Raw genomic sequence first — 21,767 nt, 5'->3', positions numbered from 1 at the left:
TCACGTAGTGACTTCGAGATATAATAGAAAGATTAAACGAGAACTTACCGTTTGAAGTTTGATCTTTATTTTATGAGAAGTTGAAGTGAGGGAATAAGTGCCCTCCACTCCCAACCCTACTTCTCATAAAGATCATCGGTAGTTCTAAGGTCGTTAATCTTTCTATAGTTTGAGTTCAGCAACTAGTCTGTGGTTTCATACAGCTGCTCTGAAGATTGAGGCGCATGCGGGCTGGCGGGCTCTTCACGTATTCCCTCACTTCAACTTCTCATAAAATTAAGATCAAACTTCAAACGGTAAGTTCTCGTTTAATCTTTCTATTTAGTACCCGTTAAATTAATGAGCCTGTATAACTTCCTATATCTGACACTATCCTTCTTAAATGTTAATTATGCATCAATACATCTTATTTTATAAACTTAACAAATTCCTTGGTTCCCTTGATTCCAAATACAAAATAATTGAATGGACCTTGTTCCTGGTTTATTCAGGGCTACTTCCCCAACTGCTTTTCCAAGACATTCAAATAAAGGTGTAGATAAGAGTCTAGTAACTTACGTGATCATTAGATATGCCTGTCTGTTTGTTAAATATGTGGAACAGTCTTTGTTCCAGGCTTATTCCAGGCATATTCAGGACCATGCCCTCATCTCATTCTCCAATACATTCACATCTTAAAAGTTTCATCATTCTCACTGTCAGTTTACGTGGTCCCTCTCAGTCACTTTCCTATCTAGATCTCTCATATATATGTTTACAATAGCAAGCTCATTTTCAGGCTTATCCTAAACTGCGTCAAAGTAGTAATAATGACAACGTCTCTTTTAAATTCAGTAACTATTTACACAGTTCTAATTCCGTAACTATTATTACAAATGGAAGAAAAACAACGGTTTATAATCAATCTTTACCTGTTTCATGCTCGTGACATGTCATTGTGATATCAGGGAGCATATCCAGCTTGATTGGAAATTCTGGTATCTCTAGTACCCGTCCGATTACTAAAGTGACTGTATCTGGGGTAGATCGAAGAAAATCCACTGCTTCTGTGTGACTCATACTGGTGATGTCAACGCCATTCACCTATAACAAGCAGTGGCAAAGAACAACCAAAGCTGTTATCATGCAAGGCATATCATCCAAATACATGAGTCATCCAACAAAAAACCCACGCACGCTTAAGACATCTCGACTTGTGCCTGGACTTGTTCCGTCTGTAAGCATTAGCACACATAAATCAAGCTTTGTAAACCAATTCTGTTATTTGTGTAAGATGGAACTGCAGATGCTGGTTTAAACCGAAGATAGACACAAAAAGCTGGAGTAACTCAGCAGGACAGGCAGCATCTCTGGAGAGAAGGAATGGGTGATGATTCGGGTCGGGTCTGAAGAAGGGTCTCGACCCAAAACATTACCCATTCCTTCTCTCCAGAGATGCTGCCTGTCCCACTGAGTTACTCCAGCTTTTAGTGTCTGTCTTCAATTCTGTTAGTTACTCATTTAATATGAAATTCTGTAGCTAATAATTGTAATAGATACATAGAAAATAGGTGCAGGAGTAGGCCATTCGGCCCTTCGAGCCTGCACCGCCATTCAATATGATCATGGCTGATCATCCAACTCAGTATCCCGTACCTGCCTTCTCTCCATACCCCCTGATCCCTTTAGCCACAAGGGCCACATCTAACTCCCTCTTAAATATAGCCAATGAACTGGCCTCAACTACCCTCTGTGACAGAGAGTTCCAGAGATTCACCACTCTCTGTGTGAAAAATGTTTTTTTCACTCCATAGTTTTTCACTCCATAGTTACAATATGCACCGCATAACAATGGATCTGTTAAATTTCTATTATTACAAAATTCAAATATTTGGGAATTGAAATTACTAGAAACTACCATGACATGTTTAAAGCCAATTATAATCCCTTACTTAAGAAACTAAATAATTTGATTAAATTCTGGAAAACACTTCCGATGTCCCTAATAGGCAGAATAAACGCTATAAAAATGATCTTTTTACCACAAATCCTATACCTATTTCAATCAATACCTATATATCTCACAAAAAAGTTTTTCAAAAAATTGGACTCAGACATTACAAATTTTATATGGGATTATAAATCCCATAGAATACAAAGAGCACACCTTAATAAACAAAAAGAGTTGGGGGGTCTAGCGCTCCCTAATTTTATGTACAGGTGCACAACCTTTTATCCGAAGATCCAAATAACGAAAACCTCCGAATAGCAGACATTTTTTCGGTCCTTGAAGAAAGGTCCTTGAAAACGTTCACCGAGGGCGGCCCGCAGAGGTGACAGCGGAACCTCCGGTCGGTCCTCGAAGAAAGGGGAACTAAATCCCCATTCATAAAAGAGAAGGTGAGGGTATATTGCGCGGGAGGGTTAATAATTGACAATATGCTGCTGCCTGCCCGCTGAGCTAAAAAGTTCCCACGGTAGACTCACGATACACTGTGTATCGTGAGTCTTGCGTGGGAACTTTTTAACTCAGCGGGCAGGCAGCAGCAGATTGTCGCTCCCTTCAGTTTCACCCCACCTACACCCCTCTGCTTCCCGGCCGTGTGTGTGACCCCTTCCCTCCCCTCTCCAGCTCCCCGCTCATTACACCGGTGCGGGGGCTTTGCACTCTCTTCACGTCGGCGATGACAGCAGGTCAGTGCCAGTCACCGGAGACGTCAGGACCAACGGGACACCGACCCCCAGGCCCACTGCAAGCACGGAGATCCCAGAGACCCACAGCCAGCAGCAGCCCAGCACTGTTCCAACTCCAGAGGAAAACTGCAAACTGGCCGGAAACGTCAGGACCACCAGAAGCCGTTCCCCGAGCTGCGCCCGCTCATCGGGACACCGACCCCCAGGCCCACTGCAAGCACGGAGATCCCAGAGACCCACAGCCAACAGCAGCCCAGCCCAGCCCCGCTCCAACTACAGAGGAACCTGGGTTGCGGATGACGGGGCGCAGCTCGGGGCGTCGTAGGGGCCCATCGGGGAGCGGGTTCCTGTTGGTCCTGACGTCTCCGGCCACCTGCCATCCTCCGGGAACTGTACCGCCCTTGCAGGAGAGTGGGGTTGTTTGCAGTTGCAGAGGGAGGGGGCAAGGGCGGTACAGTTCCCAGTCTCAGCTCCAGTCCAGGGGGGTGGCTGGAGACGTCAGGACCAACGGGACACCGACCCCCAGGCCCACTGCAAGCACGGAGATCCCAGAGACCCACAGCCAGCAGCAACTCCAGCCCAGCCCCGCTCCAACTCCAGAGGAACACGTAGGGGCAGAAACTGATGGTGTGCAAGGTACGTCTTGTTCTTGGGGTGGGGGATGAGGGGGCGCAGCTCGGGCTGTGGGCAAACTGCCACTTGTCGCCGTAGCGGCCCATCGGGGAGCGGATTCCTCTGGAGTTGGAGGGGGAGGGGGGTATTGTGCTGTTTGATCGCCCCCTGCTATCCCAGGGACTGGTGGGCAATCACTTCCAAAGTTCTGCCCACACAGTCAGTACACCTCTCCTACACTGCATTTCATACAAACATTTATTCTGCAAGAAAAAACTACATTGAAGACTCAAACTCACGACCGAGTAACTGCCGGGATCAAGGCGCAAACTCGCGACCTTGCGGATATGAGCCGAGCACTCTACCACTGAGCCAGCCATTAAAATCTACGCTAAACATTTTCCATTCCGAAGGCCGACAAATTCTGAATTACGAAAAGTGTCTGGTCCCAAGGCTTTCGGATAAAAGGTTGTGAACCTGTATTATAATTGGGCAGTAAATATTAAAAATATGATTCACCTGCTGGACAATTCTGCCCAGCAGGTGGACTGGATTGTAATGGAAAGAGAGGACTGCTCTCCGTGTAATATAGGAGCGACTCTCCTCTCATCAATACATTTGAATAACAAAAATTATAATAAAAATCCAATTATACATAGCACAATTAGAGCATGGAAACAAATAAAACAGAATCTAAAATTAAGAAACCTATCTCTTTTAATACCAATAGTTAATAATCCATCCTTTAAACCATCAATTATAGACAAACCATTTATACAATGGGAAAGGATGGGAATCAAAACGCTCGAAGATCTGTATGAATTGGGAAAATTATTATCATTTCAACAACTACAACTGAAATATAATTTGAAAAAATAATCAATATTTTAAATATCTTCAAATTCGTGATTATCTGAAAAAATATACAAAAGACTATCATAATATGCCTACCGACTTACTGGATGAAGCAATGAAGACAAAGGCGGAATCAGCTAATCTAATATCGTACCTATATAACATCATCTTAAACATAGAAATACCCACAACTGATGGAATTAGAAGAGACTGGGAACAAGAATTAGCTATAAAAATGTCAAAAGAGAGCTGGGATAATCACTTACTACAGGTGCATAAATGTTCTATCAACGTACGACATACTCTCATCCAATTCAAAACATTACATAGACTATATTATTCAAAAACTAAAATAAATAAACTCTTCCCTAATGTCTCACCCATCTGTGATAAATGTTTCGAGCCAAACGCAATGCTTTTATTTTGAGAGTACTAGAATACAAAAACAGGGATGTAATGCTGGGGCTCTATAAGGCGCTGAGCAATTTTGGGCCTCATATCTGAGGAAGGATGTGCTGGTGCTGGAGAGGGTCCAGAGGAGGTTTACGAGAATGATCCTTGGATTATTGGGTTAACATATGATGAGCGTTTGACCACACTGGGCCTGTACTCAATGGAATTTAGAAGGATGTGGGGGGGACCTCATTGAAACCTACCGAATAGTGGAAGGCCTGGATAGAGTGGATGAGGAGAGGATGTCTCCACTAGTGGGAGAGCCTAAGACCAGAGGTTATAGCCTCAGAATTAAAGGACGTTCCTTTAGGAAGGAGTTGTGGAGGAATCTCTTTAGTCAGAGGGTGGTGAATCTGTGGAATTATTTGCCACAGAAGGCTGTGGAGGCCGTCAGTGGATCTTTTTAAGGCAGAGATAGATTCTTGATTAGTACGGGTGACAGGGGTTATGGGGAGAAGGCAGGAGTATGGGATTAAGAGGGAAAGGTAGATCAGATCTGATTGAATGGCAGAATAGACTTGATGGGCTGAATGGCCTAATTCTGCTCCTATCACTTATGAACTATCCGTGTTCTCTGGGGATGCTGCCTGGCACACTGAGTTACTCCAGCACCTTCTGTCTTTTTTTGTCAACCAGCAGTTGCAGTTCCTTGTTTCTACATTATTACAGCTGTAATGTATAGGTCAGCTCAGATAAGATGAGCAGCTTCCTGCATTAATACTTCAAGCTCAAAAAATAGTGCAGGCTATAATTTGGAAAGACAACATTATCAGAGTACACTTGAAAAGAGTTACTATAATGTAATGAACAGGAAAACTGGAAAATCGTTCAGGATGATGTGATATGTCATTTTGGACAGGTAAACCAAAATAAGCCAAATAATCTCCCACTCTAACTCAGGTAAAATTAGATTTCAAAATTGTTAAATGATGACGCTTTAAAACAAATTCTTCCTCATGTATGTAATTTCTATAAAATCTAAAAAGAACACAATTAAAATGGCTTTTTGAATTATTGAAATAATCAGTCCTCCAGTTGCCTTTGTTCTTTGCAATATTAGTGAAGCCTGAGCTCACAGCTTTACATTATGTAATATGCCCACATGTTTGATTGCTGTATTTTTCATGAGGCATTTAAAAAACTGAATGCAGAACACATTAAATCTAATTTATAATCTTAACTAAATGTCTGCATCTGAAATATTTCAAGCTTGTGAGTCTCAAGAAAATATTGTTTTTATTGCTCAGAACTGCTTTACAAGAACAAGTTTACACAGGTGGTCCTGTTAAAATGCAACAAAATACTTGAAAGATGGGAATAATAGACATTTTTGGAAATAGAGCATCATATAGTTTGGTCTAGACTTCCTGTGACATATTTTTGTTGTACAAGGATGTTTTTTTTCCCAAGTCTGCCAAGATTTCTTGATCCCTTTCAACTTTCTCCTAAACTGTTTCAACACTTCTTATGCAACTTATTTTTTGTCCACAACATGGGTATCATCTGCATATTTAACATAATCAGAAATTCTCATTCAAACCAAAGCAAAACATCCAAGATAGGTTCCTATGCAACAGAATTGTTTTATAATATTTTCTTAACAAGCCCTCAAATTTTCTCATTCTACGCCAAATTTATTATTTCTTCCACGACGTTTCACAAATGCTCAAGTTTTAATCCAGTTACCCAAGCATGAGAAACTGTACTCGCATGGTGTAGGATTTTGTACAAGCTTCTTGGGACATCATTTCCTAAAAAGTACCTGAGCCATTTCTGGGGCACTATTTTAATCTTCTAAATTTGTCAATGAGAATTATGTACAACCATGTACAGGCTTCTGAATGGTCCTTCCATAAGTTAGAGTACTATTCTATCCACCTCTACCCTTTGAAGGACATTGGATTTAGGAACCGAAACGCTACCATGCGGAGAACTGTATCCTACACTCTGTATTTTCCCCTTTGCTCGATCTATTGTACTTGAGTTGCATTGTTTGGATCTAAGTCTGGCATATCTGATTTTGGAGAGCATGCAAGACAAAGCTTTCACTGTTCCTTGTTGCATGTGACAATAATAAACATAAACCTATAATCTAGAGTTTGTCTTTGTTTCATTATGCATTTATGCACGTGTTGTTCATTGATTGACCATACCATAATGAGCCTGTCGCAGGGCCTCAACCGTCCATCACACTTCGCAGGGTCCTGGATTACGTCATGAATGTAGCAACCAACGTCATCATCCCCTTTAATCACAGTGAAACCTAGACTTCCCATTTCTGTTTTTTTCAATGTAACGTGCAACTCTGCTTCCTACAACAAAGGAAATGCTGGTTATGTTACAGCAAGCAGCTGACATTAATAATAATAATTAATTTTATTTTCGGGCGCCTTTCAAATCTCAAGGACACCTTACAAAGATTAACAGAAGAGAAAAAAACATATAGTCGGAGAAAAATAAATAATAAGGACATCATCAATATACAAATTAAAGATAGAAATCGCTCCAAAGACACAAAATCAAAAAAAATCAAAAAACACAATGTGAAGAGAGAGCAGCGGCAGCTAAAGCACGCCAGCGTCCACTCTCCCTTCCTACAGCCATCTTGGACACAGACTAACATAGTAACTACACACAGAAAAATCATCCCCCCACAATGGTTACCACTGTGGGGGAAGGCACAAAGTCCAGTCCCCAACCCCAGTTCTCCCAGAAGTCAGGCCTATTTGAGGCCACCGCTATTGCCTCTACGGAGGCCCGATGTTCCTGGCCGTTCTCACCGGGTGGAGTTGCCCCGGCATCGGGAGAGTCCTCTCAGCGGCTGGGCCACCTGGAACGGCCGCTTCCTAGCAGGGGATTATCGGCTTCCGAAGCCGACAGGGACGCACCGGGTTGGAGCTCCCAGGCTCCCGATGTTAAAGACGGCGCCGCCCGCTCCGCTCCGCAGACCCGCAGCCCGGAGGTGTTGATCTCGGCGGTCACATCTCACCGGAGCTCCAGCGCGTCAATCCAGTGCGGCGACCCAGGCAAGGCATCGCCCGCTCCGCACCACAATAGCGCTCCATCGCTGTGCCGCCACCGAAGCCGAGGTGCTGGGCGGTCCCCGCCAGGAAACGGCGCTCCAAGCCCGCTGGTAGGCCACGAGGACGGGTCGATGGGCAGCCCGGAGAAAAAGCTGCCTCACCAACCAGGTAGGGATCTAGAAGTAAGATTACCTCCTTCCCCCCACATTAAGAAGTCCATTTCTCCTACAAACGAAAGACACGACTTACTAAAAACTGAAAAAAAATGGATTAACCGGACGGCTGCTGGTTAGCAGCCGTTCCCCAAGATGGCTCCTCCTCCTCTAACATTGACGTGAATGAATAAACTCTGTTACAAAGGTTGAGGGGAGACCTGATATAAGTATATAACATTATAAGGGTAGACAGTCAGAATCTTTTTCCCAGAATGGAAATGTGAAAGACTAGTGGGGCATAGCTTTAAGGTGAAAGGGGCAAACCTTAAAAGGTGATGTGTGGGGCAAGTTTTTTTTCACAGTGGCTGGTGGGCACCTGGATAGGGCTGCTATGTGTGGTGGTGAAGACAGATATGATAGTGTCATTTAAGGGGCTTTTGGATAGGCACGTGAATGTGCAGGGAATGGAGGTTTAGGTATCGGGTGAAGTAAGATGAGATCTGTAGATTGATGGTGCATGTGAGCCAATCACACACAAGCCAGCATCACTAACTCCACCCCTCTATAACACTTATACTAACACCCGTTCCCAGCACTTCAGTTCGAGCAGCCAGGATGCATTGATAACCTGTTGTCCTCAACGCTGCTAAGTGTTCATTAAATATGTGTTTAAATCACACACTGACTTTGGCTCTTGTTTACAAGATCAATTTAACTCGGCATCATGTTCGGCACAAACATTGTGGTCTGAAGGGCCTGTTCCTGTGCTGCACTGTTCCATGTTCCATGTGAATGGCCCAGAAGCTGCCATCGGTTTCAAAGCACAGTGACTGCAAACATTGCCAGTTTTGTCTCAAAATTTGAGCCAAAGTAATGATAACTGATCATCTAATCAGAAATTAAATCCATTACTTCAAATTACATTACACAAGAAATAAAAGCAGGAGTTAATCTATCTTAAAAAGATGCCACAATGATCGTAATCCTTACCGGCTGTAATTCTATCTCCTGCTCATCTTCCTTGTGTTTTCCAGTGTCCTCCTGTTGCTGCGCTGTATTCAAAGAGGATAACGATTCCACTTCTGAACTTGAGCCAGAACTAATGTACTTCTCATCGACTGGAGTAGGAGAGGGGACTTCAGGTTCAAGTCCACAACCTTGCTCTGTTGTAAAGTCAAGAGTCATTGGTGAAGGTGGCTTTCTGGAACATAATTAGGATTTGAAAAAGCTTGAATTAGACGTCTAGTAACATACAGTCACAGGTGAACTAAATGATATCAACAAAGAAGTGACTTATTTTTGCAAAGCATCACTGATCAGCAGGTACTAAATTTAAAATAGGAAGGTGTAAATTCCCCCAGCATTTAGAGCAAGGAATCATAATCTGAATATATACCTAGCTTTGGAGCAGCAATCTACTTCCCTTACAAATTCTTCTCATGCCACCACTAATCCAGTCCCCTTTAGAACACCACGATCTCTCTCTTTACCATCTCACCAAGTACAGTTCTTCAGATTCTACTTCACCTAATTCTTCAGATTCTTCAACTTCACCTACCGGTAATTCATAACTATATCATGTAAAGAAAAGCATAGTCTGAGCAGGTTTCTCATCTTGACCGTAGGAACAGCTAGCCTTTCCTACACAGTTTTGAAAACCAGTTTTCAGCCTCCTCAGTGTCTATCTTGCTGAGATCCCAGTTGCTTCTTCTTCTAAGGTAATGATCGATAAAAGGTACTTATTTTGTATCATGACCATGATATCTGCTTCCATTATATGCCAGCAGTCTGTTTGTTTTTTCAATATTTTTGTTATTTTTTGAGTGTGTTAAAAGTTTGTTTTAATGTTCTTCGGTTTGTTTTATGTGCGGGGAGGGGGGAGGGGATTGGGGGAAACTTTTTTCAAGTTCTTACCGTGCTGGAGATGTGACTAATTTTCGGATCACATTCTCCGGCACGCTCTGCGGCCTTCCATCGATGGAGCTGGAAGCCTCCTTGGACTGACTTTGAGCCCTATCGCGCGCGGGGCACGGACTTAACATCGGAGCTGATCCCTTACCTGGGATCGCTCCCACCACGGACTTACCATCAAAAGCTCGCAGTCTTCGGGAGAGGCGAGTCGGGAAGCTCTAACGTCGCGGAAGGTTCGACCAGCCCCGACGCGAGGTTCGATCGCCCGGTGCGGGGGAGCTGACATCCCCCCCGATGTGGGAGCTGATCGCCTCGACGCGGAGGGCCCAAACGCTGCCGGCTACGGGAGTCAAGTTCGTCCCGTCAACGGGGGCTCGAGGCCCCCAACTGAGGAAGAACTAAGGGAAGGACTTGAACTTTCGCCTTCCATCACAGTGAGGAATGTGTAGGAGTCACTGTCGTGGATGTTCATGTTAAAATGTGTTTTTGAGTGATCTGTTGCTTTTAATTGTATGACTGACCTGGCCAATGAAATTCCTCGTATGTTGCAAAACGTACTTGGCGAATAAAGTGTGATTCTGATTACATCTCTTTTTCATACTGTTATCTTGTTACCAATTGGTTACTTCCATCTTTCCATGTATCTTTCTATGTATGCTACCAATCTTTGCCACTCTTATTTTCTTTTTTGCTTTTCCTGGGAACATTCTATAATTAGCTTGTTTTTCCTTTGTGTTGGCAACCTCTTGTTTAGTTTATTTTAGTTTAGTTTAGTTTAATCTGGAGATACAGCACGGAAACAGGCCCTGCGGCCCACCGAGTCCGCACCAACCAGTGATCCCTGCACATTAACACTACCTTACACACACGAGGGACATTTATTTTACATTTATACCAACCCAATTACCTACGAACCTGTAGGTCTTTGGAGTGTGGGAGGAAACTGAAAATCTCGGAGAAAACCTACATGGTCATGGGGAGAACGTACAAACTCCGTACAAACAAGCACCCGTAGTCGCGATCGAACATAAGTCTTTGGCACTGTAAGCACTTTAAGGCAGCAACTCTACTGCTGCGCCACCATGCCGCCCACTGTTTTCCTACTTTATTTTACTTTTTAGTTATTCAAGGAGGTCTCATTTCAACTTTCCTACTTTGCTACCTGGGATTGAAGATTGCAACCTTCATGTGGTCCACCCTGTTTCGACTAATGCAATCAACCCGACGTGCTCAAACAAATAGATCAAATAGAACAAGTTGACCTACAACTTTAAGCTGTGCACGCCATACGCAAGAAGAAGACTTTGCTACCTTATGGGAATGTACATAGATTACACCTCAACCATCTCTTTCAGAAATGCTGCCAGTTGTTCAATTATAGTTTGTTAATCTGATAACCATTGATCCTCATTTAGTTTGTCCAGATTTATTCTCATCCCGATGAAATTTAGAGTGGTCCTCATTCTTTTCCAAAGTTATACCAAAGTTTGGTAGAATATATGCCTACATAAAATCAACAAATACGCCTGGTGTATATGGCATATGGAAAAGCAAAAATAAAAATCAATTTTGATGAAATAGAACTTGAATGTTTCCAAATGAATTGATTTTGTAGCATATTTCCATTCATGCAAAGTAATGTACTTCACCTGCTAACAAACTAAGGTGTTGAGAAAATATCAAATACATTGTACATTATTGTACTTGTGTGAAGAGATGAGATGAGTCAGTGAATTAAGAAACATGGTCACTGAGACTTATGAGGAATACATTTAAAGTTTTGCTATAATTTCAAAGGAAGATTGCCACAAGTAATTTTATTGAGCGACCCCTTGATCCTGAGATGAAATTATAACAGGAAAATGGGGGAAATTATATGCAGTTTTGCAAATTTTGGTTTAAAAACTGACACAAACTATATATAACCTTCATTTTTTTTGATGTGGCAAAGTTATAATGAATAGTGTATGTAGCTTCAATGATGGATATGCAGTACAAGCTGACGGAGGATATGCGATGCAGTCCTCATCAAATTGCCTAACCATGAAAAATAAACCTATTAATTAACTGAATACAATGAATAAAAGCAACAAAATGACTATTAAATTTGTATCATGGTCATGGTTTCTGTAAGTATTCACCGTATAATGCATGATTCTGAGAAGCAATTTTGACCCAATCTGCAACTAATATGAAGGCTGCCTCTGATCAGCTTCACATTACTTGGCTCCACACTGCCTCAGCTCAGCTCAGGTGCTGCCCTCACCCATAACTTGAACTACTTCAGCACATTGCTGGCTGTTTCCTGCTTATACCATCTGCAAATTTTAGGTCACCTAACTATGTACCAGGTTCTGTTCAATCAGCACCCAATGCTGGGTTAAGCGTGGGCTTTGCATAAAGTGATGCTTCGCTTTTGAAAATGTCATCCTCATTCCCAACTCCCTCTTTGGTCTCAGCTCTCTCTCTCAATCTCTATTTAGATAGATATTTTAGATATGCCATTTATTGTCACTATACATGTACAATGAGATTAAAAGCAGCTCGTACTCAGTGCATACATATAATTTAGTACAAAAAACAAGAAACAGAAAACAAAACAAGGGGGGGAGGATAGGTGCACAATTCTGCGGCGCTATATACATATCTATAAAGGCAAAATGGTGAAGGATGAATAGGTAGTATTCTTAGGCAGATTTTTAAAGTTATATTAAAATATTAAAAATTATTTAAAAAATATTAAAAATTACAATTACAATACACATTACAATTCCAAATTTCAGTACGTGGATAGAGTAGATGGAAGTCCGGGTGTTGGGCTGTGAAGTCAGTGCATGTGTGAGTTAAGAGTAGTTATGACTTTCGGAAAACAACTGTTCCTGAGTCTGTTTGTCCTAGTTTTGATGCACCTATAGCACTTTCCAGAGGGCAGCAGGTCGAACAGTCCAAACGCAGGATGGGAGCTGTCCTTGATGATATTCTTTGCCCTGCTAAGGCAACGGGATGTGTAAATATTCATCAGGGAGGGGAGAGGGCAACCAATGATCTTCTGTGCTGTCCTAGTTACCCTCTGAAGCCTCTCCCTGACTGCCATGGTGCAGCTGCCGTACCATGCTGTAATGCAGTATGTCAGCAGGCTCTCAATGGACGAGCGGTAGAAGGTCAGCAGCAGGTTAGAGTCCAGGTTGTGCTTCCTGAGAACTCTCAGGAAGTGCAGCCGCTGCTGAGCCTTCTTGATGACCGCTGTCATGTTGTCTGTCCAGGAGATGTCAGCAGAGATAAGGACGCCGAGAAACCAGAAGGTGTTGACCCTCTCCACACACTCGCCGTTGATATGTAGGGGGACTAAGTCGGTGCTGTGCCTCCTGAAGTCGACAATGAGCTCTTTTGTTTTCCTGGTGTTCAGAGCCAGATTGTTTTCTGAGCACCAAGTTGTCAACTTCAGGACTTCCTCTCTGTAGGCTGCCTCGTCTCCCTTTGAAATAAGTCCGACTACAGTAGTGTCGTCAGCAAATTTGGCGATGCGGTTGTTGTTGTGGGCCGGACTACAGTCGTAGGTGTAGAGACAGTATAGGAGGGGGCTTAGCACACAGCCCTGTGGGGAGCCGGTACTCAACCTGCGAGTGGAGGAGAGGTGGGGGCCGAGTCTCACAGTCTGGGGCCGGTTGGTGAGGAAATCTTTTATCCAGGCACATGTGAGAGTGGGGAGGCCGAGAGTGACCAATTTATCAATGAGAATGTCCGGAATGATTGTGTTGAAAGCTGAGCTATAATCCACAAAGAGCATCCGGACGTAGCTCTGCCCCTGCTCCAGATGGCTCAGCACAGAGTGGAGAGCTACGGTGATGGCGTCTTCCGTGGATCTATTTTGGCGATAAGCGAATTGGTGGGGGTCGAAGTCTGGTGGTAGATAGTCCTTGATGTGCTGGAGGACCAATCTCTCGAAGCACTTTGTGGTTACCGGAGTGAGGGCCACGGGACAGTAATCATTTAGGCTGGTGATGGGAGACTTCTTCGGCACTGGGACGATTGTGGCTGATTTTAGGCAGGACGGAATAACTGCCTGGTCCAGGGAGAGGTTGAAAATTCTGGTGAAGATGACAGTGAGCTGGTGGGCACACGCTTTGAGCACCTTACCAGGTACTCCATCTGGGCCGGTAGCCTTCTTGGGGTTCACTGCCAGGAGCACCCGTCTGACATCGTGCTCCCTGACAGTGAGTGGAGTAGTACAGGAGCCAGGTGAGGGTGGGAGCAGGGCTGTAGCAGGTGAGTGCTGCTGTTGTGATGTTTCAAAACGGGAGAAGAAGCAATTTAGCTTCTCTGCCAGCGGCGCACTCAGGTCTTCTGTCGTTGTGACACAGCCTCTGTAGTTTGCAATGTCTTGTATGCCCCGCCATACCTCCCGTGTATTATTACTGGACAAGTGGGACTCTATGCTCCTCTTATGGTCCGCCTTGGCTTTTTTAATTCCACTTTCCAGATCGGCTCGAGCAGCACTGTACAGAGCTCTGTCACCTGACCTGAAGGCAGCATCGCGGGCTCTGAGGAGTGTGCGGACCTGGCTGGACATCCAGGGTTTCTGGTTTGGGAAAACCCGAATATTTTTGTCCACAGTCACGTTTCCGATGCAGAACTTGATATAGTCCAGCACCGTTTCTGTGAGAGTTTCCAGATCCTGGTGTTCGAATATGTCCCAGTTTGTCTGTGTAAAGCAGTCCTGTAGATTGGAGAGTGCATTTTCAGGCCAGGTTGTAACAGACTTTATGGTGGGCCTGGCACTGCGTCTGAGGGGAGTGTAGGCTGGGGAGAGCAGGAGGGAGAGATGATCTGACTGGCCGAGTTGGGGGAGGGGGATGGCTCTATACGCATGCTTAATATTGGTGTAGACATGATCCAGCGTGTTCACCCCTCTAGTAGAACACTTGACATGTTGATAAAATTTCGGCAGTACAGTCTTCAAGTTGGCCTTATTAAAGTCCCCTGCAATTATGTGAACACCTTCGGGGTGGTCCCGCTGCTGTTCATTAATGGTGTTCAGCAGGAGAGAGAGCGCCGTGTTTACATTGGCGTCAGGTGGAATATACACAGCCGTGACAATCACTACTGTTAGTTCTCTCGGTAGAAAAAAAGGCCGGCATCTTACAGACATGTACTCGAGGTCAGGGGAACAATGATTGTCTATCATTATCCCGTTGTTGCACCAATTCTCATGCACGTATATACAGAGGCCCCCTCCCCTGCTCTTACCGGAGTCCATAGTCCTGTCCCCGCGGAGCAGAAAGCGTCCTGCTAGCTGCATGCTAGCATCAGGTATCCCCGGGTGAAGCCAGGTTTCGGTGATAATCATAATACAGCAGTCACGAACATATCGATTTCCAGCGAGTTGTAATTCCAGGTCATCCATTTTGTGAACCAGGGATCTGGCATTGGAGAGATACAGGCTCGGTAGAGGTGGCTTGTGTGGTTGTTTTCTTAGCCTTAGCAAAACACCGGACCTGCGGCCTCGCTTCTGCTTCCTCTCCCTCCTCCGTCTGCGTCGCCTCTCAGACCCGACGACAATCCACGGGGACCCCGATGGTCTCGCTATGTCGCCCGGGGTGTTATGCGTGTGATGGAAGACACCCGAAACAGATGTCTGATGGTGGTCACCGATATCCACGAGGTTCTGGCGGGTGTAGCGGGTGTAGCGGATGTTCGCAGAACCGACAGCAAAGACGTACACGGACAACACAACGTACACGGACAACAAGAAAGAGCACCGAGACAGAGAGCCGTGAGCCGCTGCGACTGGGCGCGCCGCCAGTCGCAGCGCCAGATTAAAATCTCCATATGGTCTACAACAATTTTTACTCTCCAAATTCTGTCCTATTGAGCATTCAGGATTTTAACATCAAGTCCTTAACTGCAACACTGATGGTCAAGTCCATAACTTCTGAACCTCAAGCCCGGAATCTCAAATCTTTCCGCCTTTCCATCTCTCTTTCGCTCTTTCTTTAACATTGCCTTAAGTGGTTCAATCCCTTTTATTCGATAACCCTTCTACACATTGGGACGTTGTTACTCCTGTCCTTCCAAGCAATTTGTGATCCTGTCTCTGAACAACTGCAATCTGCTGACCATTTATAAAAAATAAAACACAAAATATTGGAAGGAAACCAAAATGTTGAAATGTGTTCTTCCAAACCAACCTGTTCATCAGATCCACTTTTGAATGTGTGACAAAGTAAGTATTTTTTATTCTTTCTTCCTGGTTGTATTGCATGTCATACTGATCGGTGGTGAAAGATATTGTATTCCCAGATACATGACAGGCAATTTTCTTATTGACAATTACATCTTCTTTTAACATGGAATTATCATCAATATCTTCACAGTCTGTGTTGACACTAAAACCATCCCTTCGAGAAGACTTTGGCCTTGCATTCTGAAATTCATTTGCAATCTCTAGGTCATCATCATCCATGTTCATATTGTTCATCTTTTCGGACAGCTGTGAATTGTCCAGATGCTGTTTCTGCAGTTTGGTTCCATTTATTTCTTTTGACAGAGGATCATTTGCACTCTGTAACAAGAAACATAATTAGTTAAATTATGCCTTCTAAATATTATTTCAACAGCAGCTTTCAATTATTGCACAACTTGAAATTGCTTTATTTTAAACGTGGTACTTCCAAAAGAAATGCTTCCCCTTGCTAATTTACAGTCAATTAAATGATATTTAACTGCATGCACACTGACTATGATATAAAAGCAGTAAACATTCTCTCTTAAAATGCCAAATGCTTTGTGGACACGATTAGTTATGTACCGATTCAATGCCTTTTTGCGAGATTATAAAGGACATTTGAGAAGAAATATTGATTAAGGACTCCTGGACAATGCTAATCTTAGTGAGGAGAGTATACGGTATCAAACTCAATTGGGATGGGCACAATGACTAAAATATAGAAAATATAGATTAAGCATAAACTTAATATTAGAAGTCACCTATTCCGATAGAGAAATATTCCGATATGAAATGCAAGCGCAGTATGTAAAAAGTTAACTGAGCTTGCGATTACAATAAAACAAATCACTATTGTTGATGAATCATTGCATGAGTCTACAAAAAGGGAGGCAGGCCGATTCAGCTGGACTTTTGATTTCAGGGTCATGGTTGGAGGGGGTCGCCAGAATGATGAATGAGCAAAAGGAAGGGAAAACTTGGGAGTACAATCATTAAGTCACCGTCGTCCTACAACTCCTGGCCAATGAATATTCAGTCAAATGCAGGAATGTGAGGCTAAACAATTTATTTCAGGGTGGGAATGGAGATGACCATAGGAGGGTAGGAAAAAGGGGGTGGGGATGAAGGAAGTTAAACATTAACGGTGATTGTCTAAACTCAACTTGTCATGCAGAAGGTTATCTTTAAAACAGCATGCAATTACTTCACCCGGAACACCTGGACGCTTCATTAACATGACAGTCTGCTCAGAGCAATTGAAGCCCCCAATTTAAATGTAATATACACGGGCAACGTTTCACATAGCACAATTATTCTACTGCGCAACTCAAAAACAAAATGCTTTTCAGAATTATTTTCAATTTGTAAGAGCGATCCACTGAGCCCCACAGGCAGGTCTCTGGCTCTCTTGTTGACTCCAACTCCCCTTTTACACATTGAAAAAATACATCTAAACCCCTCCAACAAGGCACACTTCCATTTTCACAATCCAACAGTTCTAATCTCTCACTCTCTGTACGTGCTGGACCCTTCTCCCACCTAATTTCTCATCTGCTACTCACTCGCCCCTGTCCCACAGACCATCTCTTTGCCACTCACATGAAGTCTCACTCCTTTAACACAACTGCTTTGATATAATTTCATGCAATTTCAGGCCATGCCTGCTTCACCTACACTGAAGAATGGTCTGAAGAAGGGTCTCGACCCGAGACGTCACCCATTCCTTCTCTCCAGAGATGCCTCCTGCCCCGCTGAGTTACTCCAGCTTTTTGTGTCTTATCTTCACCTACCCTTCAGATGTTTTGTCTCCAATTTTCTCCCTTTCTCCCCAAGCTGTTTTAATTATTTGTCTGGTTTTAAACCTTCAACCAGCAGGGAGGAAAACGCCCCGTTTAATTGGAACATTGCATGCGATTCTAAGACGAGCATCATCTTGCAGAATGTCTAGGCATGCAAAAGCAGCTCATTTATCAGGCAGAGACAAAAATGCAAACCCCACCTAAAAGCAATCAACTGCTACCGGTTCAACAACTAGTCGAACAAAGAAATCAAAAAAAAATAATGATGGTGGTTGAGCAGAAAATAAAATGGCACAAAGTCAACACAAACTCAGATCTAGTAAAGTGACTTCCACAGAGCTTTAATGAAAATTATTAGCACAGATAAAATTGAATGCAATGGCTCCTAGGTGCAGTATAAAATAAAGCACAATAGATTATAGAAGTGCAGTTAAAACATACAGACAACTGCGGGGTTAGCAATGATTCAGATTTAAGCATTAGTAGACATGCAGAAACGTGTACAGACTGTGTTCAGCTTGCTGACTAAATTGGGATTACACGGTTATAATGAAAATAATTATAATGTATACCTTTCTAAAAGGCCTACATGAAATAAATATTTATTTTGTTCACATCAATATTTTTTTACCAATGGGAATCATAATGGCTTTAAACATATTGCTGGGTTTCTACGAATGAATGATACTAAATTTAAATACACTTTTACTAAAAGTTAGAAATGTAATGTTTCTATTCCGTTTTACTTAATCATTAGATGGCTAATGCTATAACATTGCTATAGAGTCATAGTAACATTCAGTCTGAAATGTGTCCTTTGGCCCATTGAGTCTTCATTGAGCAGCATGCACCTATTTTTACACAAATCCTTCCCTAACCCATTTTATTTTCTCTACATTCCCATCAACCTTCCAAACCTTAAAAATCATCTACACACTAGGGGGCATGTTATGGAGGCCACTTAACCTCCCATCCCACTCCCCTTTGACACCTGGAAGTAAACTGGAGCACTCGGAGGACACTCATATGGAGAAAGTGCAGACTCCGTACAGGCAGCCGCTTATGTTACAATTAGACCTGGATCACTGAACTGGAGAGCCACCAGCTATCTCCATGCACCACCCCTCTCTGCCAAATCTGTCTTGTAAACCTGAATGATATGAGAGTAAAATCAAATCTTATCTTTAGTTATAAAATTCAAAACTCAATAACTGTTAGTGCCACAAAACCCCAGTTAAATTGATTAGGTGAATGAATTTTGAGGGATTAAGAGCAGAAGTGATCAGTTCTTTTAATGTGGGGTTTGGGAGAAGTATTTTGTTCCTTAATCACCACATTCAGATAACCATTCACTCTGCTCCTCAGTTAGTCTGACCAGGCAACCCTGAAGACTGGTTCTGAGTTTAATCAGTGCTGACGAATCAAAGTTGGATGGGATTGGGCAAATATTTGGTTGAATTGGTCTGTAACTGTTGGATTCCTAACAGTGGAACTCACCAAAGAGGAGTCAGTATCGGGCAGTGCACCGCACCTGTAAAGTAACAGAGTGACCTCTGGTGATGTCCGCCTGAGGGCAGACACTATTTCCTGAAGAAGAGGAGGAAAAAAAATGTTGTCAATAACTTTGTGAACACAGTGGCGAATATGTGGCCAAAGGTAGGAAACAACAGTGCTCCCACAACCTCTTACCCCACCCCACCCCACAACCCTGAATTCGAGGGCCATTTAGTGGTTATAAACATTATAGTGCCATTCAAATAAATCATTGCCCATCTGTGACCGAACTCTATTTTGCAGCTTCTCCCCATTCCCTTAAAACATTTGGTTAACAGTCTAATACTTTTTCTTCATCACTTAATTTTACATCAGTGTGTGTAGGAAGGAACTGCAGATAATGATTAATACTGAGAATAGACACAAAATGGTGCACCATTTGCAGAGGGGAGTTCCAAACTTCACTCACTCTACATGTGAAAACATTTACTAATATCATCCCTGAAGGTTTTTAGACCGTATCCCTCTTGACCTCAATTCCCCAAGTGGGGAAATAGTGGTGCACAGCCAGAAATTAGTCCCCCTTAAAATCTTGAAATCCTCAATTAAACCATTCCCATAATTTCCTAAATTCTAGATAATTCGACAATTCTTTGTAATCAAGGCATAATTTTGATAACTCCTTTAGAGGGAACCTTACTATTCCGAAGGTTTAGTGCTCAGATATGTACACAGTACTCCTGGTGTACAGCAATCAGGACTTTGAAAGCCTGTGGCATTATTATCAATAAAAAGAGATAGAAATTAATGACAATAAATCATTTTGTTTAACTTAACAATGCTCAGTTTAGAAACAAAGAACTGCAGATGGTGGTTAATATACTAAAGGATACAAAGTACTGGAGTAACTCAGCAGATCAGGCAGCATCTCGGGAGATAAGTAACATTTTGGGACCTGAAATGTTACCTCTCCATGTTCTCCAGAAATGCTGCTTGATCAGCTGAGTTACTCCAGTACTCAGTGTAATTAAATGAATTTCTGAACGGTCTTTTGCAATAACTAAACAGATTTGCATCTTGAGTGCGAAATTGCAGCATTGTAAGCCAATTATGCCTTTCTCCACAAATTAAGATTTGCTCTGAAGTTCCATAAAGTTTCAAGGATTTGTTTTACCCTCTGCCAATGATTCGAGACCAGGAACTTCCCAAGATTCATCATACAGGTGACACAGTGTCTCCATTAATAAACCTCTGCAAGCAGACGTACAAGTCCAAACACGATATGTACATCCTCTGTATGTGGATTTATACAATCTGGATGCTAAACTTAAAGACTTAAAGGCTTAATTTATAGGCTTATTCTGACTTGGCAGATTAAAGTTAATTATTATTATGAATGTCATCTGAACCTTCTCATTATTCAGTAATTCATCTCCTTCCTTGGCTCATTATTTCCCAGAGATTGCACACAGCATGATTATGGTGTTGAATGGCACTAGAAATGATGTCTTGCACGTTTGATGTAAGATCTGCCCATGCCGCAGGCTGTCACTCCTTGAGAGTGAGTTTGATAGTCCTGGGCTTGAGATTCACTTTGGAGACTTCAGCACAAAAATATAGGTTAACACTCCAGCGCAGTGCAGAGGGAATGCGGAACTGCTGGAGGTGCTAGATTTTGATGAGGTTGTGTAAATCCACAATGTTGTCTACTCTCAGCAGATTTAGACAACATTGGAGCGAGTGGAGGAGGGTCAGGGCTGTGAGTATTTAAATCGGGCGCGGGGCTTTCTTTCACAGAGGCCCGGGAACCGTTGGAGCGAGTGGAGGAGGGTCAGGGCTTTTACCGAAATCTGTAACGCTCCACACTCCATAGGGAGGGTTCTGGTGGAAGTCGCTGATTGGTGGAAGCAGACTAGAGGAAGCAGCTGATTGGGTGCAACCTCAGGTTAGCATTTCTGCTTTCTGGTTAAAGGTACAGTGCTTTAGTAAAGGTACAGTGAGCTAAGGGTACAGTGGGCTAAAGGTACAGTGCTTTAGTAAAGGTACAGTGGGCTAAAGGTACAGTGCTTTAGTAAAGGTACAGTGAGCTAAGGGTACAGTGGGTTAAAGGTACAGTGCTTTAGTAAAGGCACAGTGAGCTAAGGGTACAGTCGGCTAAGGGTACAGTGGGCTAAGGGTACAGTGCTTTAGTAAAGGTACAGTGCTTTTTGTTTATAAAATAAAGGTGCAGTTTAAAGGTCAAGAGGGAGCAGCTGTTTGTGTCAGATACCTGCTGATTTCTCCCAGCAGTTTCTATTGTATTATACTTGTATCGGATCCAGGGTAAGGCGGGAGAATGACAGCCAGAGCAGTGTACTGTTCTGGATGTCAAATGTGGGAGGTCATGGTGTCGGATGGCCATCCAGACGTCCACATCTGCACCAGGTGCAGCGAGATGGGGCTCCTAAGGGACCGTATTAGGATCCTGGAGCAGCAGCTCGATGACCTCTGTCTGGTCAGGGAGAGTGAGGAGGTCATATAGGGGAGTTATAGGGAGGTGGTCACTCCAAAACCACGGGAGAGAGAC

General features: G+C 43.2%; 1 protein-coding gene across 6 annotated transcripts in view; it reads right to left on the bottom strand.

Annotated features, from left to right (window-relative positions):
• ptpn13 (protein tyrosine phosphatase non-receptor type 13) overlaps positions 1–21,767 on the bottom strand; it is a 288,106-nt gene that overhangs the window by 57,935 nt on the left and 208,404 nt on the right. For all 6 annotated transcript variants that reach the window (XM_033024321.1, XM_033024313.1, XM_033024330.1 and 3 more), the window contains 5 exons: positions 19,205–19,294; positions 15,871–16,244; positions 8,762–8,972; positions 6,747–6,905; positions 912–1,083 (listed from right to left, as the gene is read on the bottom strand). In XM_033024321.1, coding sequence (XP_032880212.1) covers positions 912–1,083; positions 6,747–6,905; positions 8,762–8,972; positions 15,871–16,244; positions 19,205–19,294 — 1,006 coding nt within the window. The remainder of the gene's footprint in view (positions 1–911; positions 1,084–6,746; positions 6,906–8,761; positions 8,973–15,870; positions 16,245–19,204; positions 19,295–21,767) is intronic.

Source organism: Amblyraja radiata, chromosome 1 (genome assembly GCF_010909765.2).
Source record: "Amblyraja radiata isolate CabotCenter1 chromosome 1, sAmbRad1.1.pri, whole genome shotgun sequence".
Lineage (NCBI taxonomy): Eukaryota > Metazoa > Chordata > Chondrichthyes > Rajiformes > Rajidae > Amblyraja > Amblyraja radiata.
This window is presented reverse-complemented; position numbering and strand designations above follow the sequence as displayed.